The 6,320-nt window shown below is 54.2% G+C and overlaps 2 protein-coding genes across 2 annotated transcripts in view; both read left to right on the top strand.

The window, feature by feature from the left end:
- numb (NUMB endocytic adaptor protein) overlaps positions 1–6,320 on the top strand; it is a 586,620-nt gene that overhangs the window by 103,664 nt on the left and 476,636 nt on the right. The window lies entirely within an intron of this gene.
- Positions 4,181–5,155, top strand: LOC138355219 (collagen, type I, alpha 1b-like). Its single transcript, XM_069310077.1, has one exon. The coding sequence runs from the start codon at positions 4,181–4,183 to the stop codon at positions 5,153–5,155; it is 975 nt and encodes a 324-aa protein (XP_069166178.1).

Below are 6,320 nucleotides of genomic sequence, written 5' to 3'. Positions count from 1 at the left end.
CACAATAAACTAGCCGCCTCCGGCGGCAACAATGAAGGATAGCTCATGGTGCAGCCCGTCCTCCTAAGGTTTACAAACCTCAAGAAAATAGTCAGTTTAAACTACCCTTATCCTAACCTACCAGAGGAACCAAAACAGAAAACGGGACAGTACGTCACTTTCGCGAACCGCTTCCATTTTCCGTATGTAACGCGTACGATTGAAATGCGACGTTCTTTGTAAGAGGACAGGTTGCCAGGTGGGCGACCTCGTGCTGGAGTTGTAGAGGGAGAGAAGAGGTACCACAACCCAACCCGTTCTCGCACTTTCGTATAGTCAATATTGACTTATTAAATACGTGCATGTGTGACATACTAATTTATTGTGAATATTTTAGTTTACCTTGAAAAGCTTCATAGAAAACACCGACCTTACCTAACCTTCTTAGTATGTTAAGATAAGCATCATATTGCTTCGTAATTACAATTATTACTTAACCTATTATAGGTATAGGTTAAGTAATAATTGTAATTATGAAGCAATAAGATGCTTATCTTAACATACTAAGAAGGTTAGGTAAGGTCGGTGTTTTCTATGAAGCTTTTCAAGGTAAACTAAAATATTCACAATAAATTAGTATGTCACACATGCACGTATTTAATAAGTCAATATTGACTATACGAAAGTGCGAGAACGGGTTGCACAACCTGTCCTCGTCAGGCTCGTTCAAGCTGCAGCCTTCCCCCTAAGATGCATTCATCAATTTTCTCATGATGAGTTTTACAAGTTTGTTCTCGTATATAAATTAGTTTTTATACATTAACGTCCTAGGTATAGTTGTTAGGTTTTGGTCAGGTGTTTAGATTGTGTTGGCGGTTATTTGTATGTGAAATACGTGGGTGAAGCATTTACAGAGTTGGGATCCGAACAGAGGTCGTCAGTGAAACACCGTTCCAGATATGATCGAACATCAATAGTTGCGAATCGCAGCCCGTCCTCAGAAACAAAGGCTAAATGCTCGTTCATCCAGCCACCAATTTCCCCCTAATTATGAATGAAAAACTGTCCATACACGACTCTCAACTGATGACGATTGAACAGTCTTCGAGCAGAGGTGGTTAGTGTTTCGCTGATGACCTCTGTTCGAATCCCAACATTCTAAATGCTCAACCCACGTACTTCAAATACAAATAATCGCCAACAGAATCTAAACACCTGACCTAATAATATATAATAATAACAACTCGTATACGAGAACAACCCAATATAATACACTGTTAAAATTGATGAATGCCTCTGGGGGTGGGGGGACGGCCACCGCTTTAACGAGCCTGGCCTGATTTGACGCGCACGTCAAAAGATTTTCACTCATAAACGATGTTTGGTGGTCGGATTAAAGTTGACCACTGTTGGGTTCGTGGATCAGCGTCCTCGATGCCCGGTCTCTAGCCAGGCCTCTAGCCAGGTCTCCTGGTTAGTGGTCTAGCCAACTAGGACGCGGCTACTCGTAACCTGAGCTGCGAATCACTGCTGGGGGGGGGGGGCTGAGCTGTGGATCACTGCTGGGGGGGGGGGGCTGAGCTGTGGATCACTGCTGGGGGGGCTGAGCTGTGGATCACTGCTGGGGGGGCTGAGCTGTGAATCACTGCTGGGGGGGCTGAGCTGTGGATCACTGCTGGGGGGGCTGAGCTGTGAATCACTGCTGGGGGGGCTGAGCTGTGGATCACTGCTGGGGGGGCTGAGCTGTGAATCACTGCTGGGGGGGCTGAGCTGTGGATCACTGCTGGGGGGGCTGAGCTGCGAATCACTGCTGGGGGGGCTGAGCTGCGAATCACTGCTGGGGGGGGCTGAGCTGCGAATCACTGCTGGGGGGGCTGAGCTGCGGATCACTGCTGGGGGGGCTGAGCTGTGGATCACTGCTGGGGGGGCTGAGCTGTGGATCACTGCTGGGGGGGCTGAGCTGTGGATCACTGCTGGGGGGGCTGAGCTGTGGATCACTGCTGGGGGGGGCTGAGCTGTGGATCACTGCTGGGGGGGCTGAGCTGTGGATCACTGCTGGGGGGCTGAGCTGTGGATCACTGCTGGGGGGCTGAGCTGTGAATCACTGCTGGGGGGGCTGAGCTGTGGATCACTGCTGGGGGGGCTGAGCTGTGGATCACTGCTGGGGGGGCTGAGCTGAGGATCACTGCTGGGGGGGGGCTGAGCTGTGGATCACTGCTGGGGGGGGCTGAGCTGTGGATCACTGCTGGGGGGGCTGAGCTGTGGATCACTGATGGGGGGGCTGAGCTGTGAATCACTGCTGGGGGGGGCTGAGCTGTGGATCACTGCTGGGGGGGCTGAGCTGTGGATCACTGCTGGGGGGGCTGAGCTGTGGATCACTGCTGGGGGGCTGAGCTGTGGATCACTGCTGGGGGGGGCTGAGCTGTGGATCACTGCTGGGGGGCTGAGCTGTGGATCACTGCTGGGGGGGCTGAGCTGTGGATCACTGCTGGGGGGGCTGAGCTGTGGATCACTGCTGGGGGGGCTGAGCTGTGGATCACTGCTGGGGGGGCTGAGCTGTGGATCACTGCTGGGGGGGCTGAGCTGTGGATCACTGCTGGGGGGGCTGAGCTGTGGATCACTGCTGGGGGGGCTGAGCTGTGGATCACTGCTGGGGGGGGGGGCTGAGCTGTGGATCACTGCTGGGGGGGGGCTGAGCTGTGGATCACTGCTGGGGGGGCTGAGCTGTGGATCACTGCTGGGAGGCTGAGCTTTTTGACTAATTTCATTGAGTGAGTCGGATGTTAGTTATCCTTTGCAAGCTTTGTTTCATATTAGTCTTAATGAGGGCCTTTGAGTTTAACGATACATACATGTGTTGTATGTTTTGTGTTGCTTCACTTACTCGCAACACACACACACACACACACACACACACACACACACACACACACACTCTTAAGATGTGTTTCGTGACGTTTCCCCGGGTCCTCTGCGTCTCCAGCTTCCTCAGACCATTGCTCATTTGGAACGTTATAATTGTCCACCGTCAATTTACCTTAATATATTGTACATTATCTCATCTTCTTTGTGTGTGTGTTGGGGGGTACTTACTAGTTGTGCTTGCAGGGGTTGAGCTTTGGGTCTCTGGTCCCGCCTCTCGACTGTCAGTCAACTGGTGTACAGGTTCTGGAACCTAGTAAACTCTATAAAATCTAAATTTGAAACTGTGTATGGAGTCTGGCTCCACCACATCACTGCCTAATGCATGCCGTTTGTTAACTACTACGATACTGAACAAATTCTTTCTAATGTGTGTAGTTCATTTGAGCACTAACTTTCCACCTGTGTCCCCTTGTTCGTGTTCCACCCGTGCTTAATAGTTTGTCTTTGTCCACCCTGTCAATTCCCCTAAGAATTTTGTAGGTGGTTATTATGTCTCCCCTTACTCTTCTGTCTTCCAGGGATGTGAGGTTAAGTTCCCGTAGCCTTTCCTCGTAGCTCATCCCTGTCAGTTCCGGGACTAATATGGTGACACACTTCTGAATCTTCTCTAACTTTGTCTTGTGTTTAACTAGGTTTGGACTTGAGGCTGGAGCTGCATACTCCAGGATTGGTCTGACATAAGTGGTATACAGGGTCCTGAACGATTCCTTACACAAGTTTCAAAAGATAGTTCTTATGTTGGCCAGTCTTGCATATGCCGCTGATGATATTCTTTGGATGTGTGCCTTTGAGGACAGGTTCGGTGTGATATGAATCCCCAGATCTTTCTCTCTATTTAACTGTCAATCAACTGGTGTACAGATTCCTGAGCCTACTGGGCTCTATCATATCTACATTTAAAACTGTGTATGGAGTCAATCTCCACCACATCAGTTACTAATGCATTCCTAGTGCACATTCCCACACACACACACACACACACACACACACACACACACACACACACACACACACACACACACACACACTTGATGTCCCTGACAAAACGCATTAAGGTAGGTGTTGCTGAAACACATGTATACACTAGTGTTATGCTTTGATTTTGTCAATACTTGCCGACACCTTTCACAGCCGCCTTCACCAGTGTTCACGGGAGGAGGAAGCCCAGTCATCTCTCCAAACAACTCCACCAAGCCTTGTTATCAAACGAGGCAGAAATAAATATAAACCGAGGTTTAAATGAGTGAATTGATGAATGTGGAGTGAAGTGATAGCGATGAAAGCTTCGATGATGAGGACGGCGCAATCAGCGCCGGGGACCATCAGCGCCGGGGACCGTCAGCGCCGGGGACCGTCAGCGCCGGGGACCGTCAGCGCCGGGGACCATCAGCGCCGGGGACCGTCAGCGCCGGGGACCATCAGCGCCGGGGACCATCAGCGCCGGGGGACCATCAGCGCCGGGGGACCATCAGCGCCGGGGGACCATCAGCGCCGGGGGACCATCAGCGCCGGGGGACCATCAGCGCCGGGGGACCATCAGCGCCGGGGGACCATCAGCGCCGGGGGACCATCAGCGCCGGGGGACCATCAGCGCCGGGGGACCATCAGCGCCGGGGGACCATCAGCGCCGGGGGACCATCAGCGCCGGGGGACCATCAGCGCCGGGGGACCATCAGCGCCGGGGGACCATCAGCGCCGGGGGACCATCAGCGCCGGGGGACCATCAGCGCCGGGGGACCATCAGCGCCGGGGGACCATCAGCGCCGGGGGACCGTCAGCGCCGGGGGACCGTCAGCGCCGGGGGACCGTCAGCGCCGGGGGACCGTCAGCGCCGGGGGACCGTCAGCGCCGGGGGACCGTCAGCGCCGGGGGACCGTCAGCGCCGGGGGACCGTCAGCGCCGGGGGACCGTCAGCGCCGGGGGACCGTCAGCGCCGGGGGACCGTCAGCGCCGGGGGACCGTCAGCGCCGGGGGACCGTCAGCGCCGGGGGACCGTCAGCGCCGGGGGACCGTCAGCGCCGGGGGACCGTCAGCGCCGGGGGACCGTCAGCGCCGGGGGACCGTCAGCGCCGGGGGACCGTCAGCGCCGGGGGACCGTCAGCGCCGGGGGACCGTCAGCGCCGGGGGACCGTCAGCGCCGGGGGACCGTCAGCGCCGGGGGACCGTCAGCGCCGGGGGACCGTCAGCGCCGGGGGACCGTCAGCGCCGGGGGACCGTCAGCGCCGGGGGACGCTACACACACCATGAGTAAGATCTGCAGTAATCCCGGCCCTTATAAGACGGCCAGATAAGGAGCTGCTGGAAGATAAGGAGCGCCCCAAGTGACGTCACAACCACCCTCGGCCACACCCAACAACCGTATTTGGAGAATTATTCATGTTTTTACAGAGTCGCTATTGCTACCCCGATGGGTTGCAAATTGAATTATTTCCACTACTAATACTGTTTATTACTGAGGCACCTCACACCTATTGCCAGTACCAGGGTGAGGAGAGTGTTAGGAGCAAGAGGTACCACAACACCATTGTAGCGGGTTCTAGACCTCGCTTCCCTGTCCTCATTGAGTACATGTAGCCTGCCCAGCAGCAGCCTGCCCAGCAGCTGCCTGCCCAACAGCAGCCTGCCCAACAGCAGCCTGCCCCGCAGCAGCCTGCCCCGCAGCAGCCTGCCCAGCAGCAGCCTGCCCACTACACAAAGAGCCAGAGTTCAACCCCCGCAAGCACAAATAGGCGAGTACTACAGCCTGCCCACCACAGGGGTCTGGTAGCTGGGCGGACAGCGCGCAGGACTCGTAATTCTGTGGCCCGGGTTAGATTCCCGGACCAGGCAGGAACAAATTGGCAAAGTTTTTTTCACCCTGATGCGTCTGTTACCTAGCAGTAAATAGGTATCTGAGAGACAGCTGTTACGGAACTGCTTCGTGTGTGTGTGTGTGTGTGTGTGTGTGTGTGTGTGTGGACAAAAAATATATATATAGTTAGTAGTTACAGTTGATTGACAGTTGAGAGGCGGGCGGAAAGAGCAGAGCTCGACCCCCGCAAGCACAACTAGGTGAACACAGCCTAGTCCACACCATCTTCAGTAAGGTGAAGGCTCACAACGGACTCTCGCCCACAACAACACAAGAGAACATGTCAAGATGTTATGGTAATCGACGCCGTTTTCACCTTAACGGTAATAGTCAAAGAAAACGGCATGCATATTTATATATACTTATTTTACGTATATATTAGATAGTGTATTTCTTTATAAAAGAGAATGTCATTCTAGCTAAGGTTGGAGGCCAGACGGCTGGGGCTAGCCTCACAAAACTCTGTATGGTTGCATGGGGAGTGTCAGCGGTGGTCGGGGTTCGTACCCCGCGTAGGTCACATAGTGCAGACTACTGATCACACGGCCTTGTATGGGTGGTGTGG

The sequence above is a fragment of the Procambarus clarkii genome, chromosome 66, assembly GCF_040958095.1.
Source record: "Procambarus clarkii isolate CNS0578487 chromosome 66, FALCON_Pclarkii_2.0, whole genome shotgun sequence".
In the NCBI taxonomy this organism is placed as follows: Eukaryota; Metazoa; Arthropoda; class Malacostraca; order Decapoda; family Cambaridae; genus Procambarus; species Procambarus clarkii.
Note: the sequence above shows the minus strand (reverse complement) of the source record. Positions and strands in the feature narration are given on the sequence as shown.

What these genes read in the sequence shown, in the direction of transcription:
- LOC138355219 (XM_069310077.1), top strand. Translation starts at nt 4,181, where the DNA reads ATGAAAGCTTCGATGATGAGGACGGCGCAATCAGCGCCGGGGACCATC.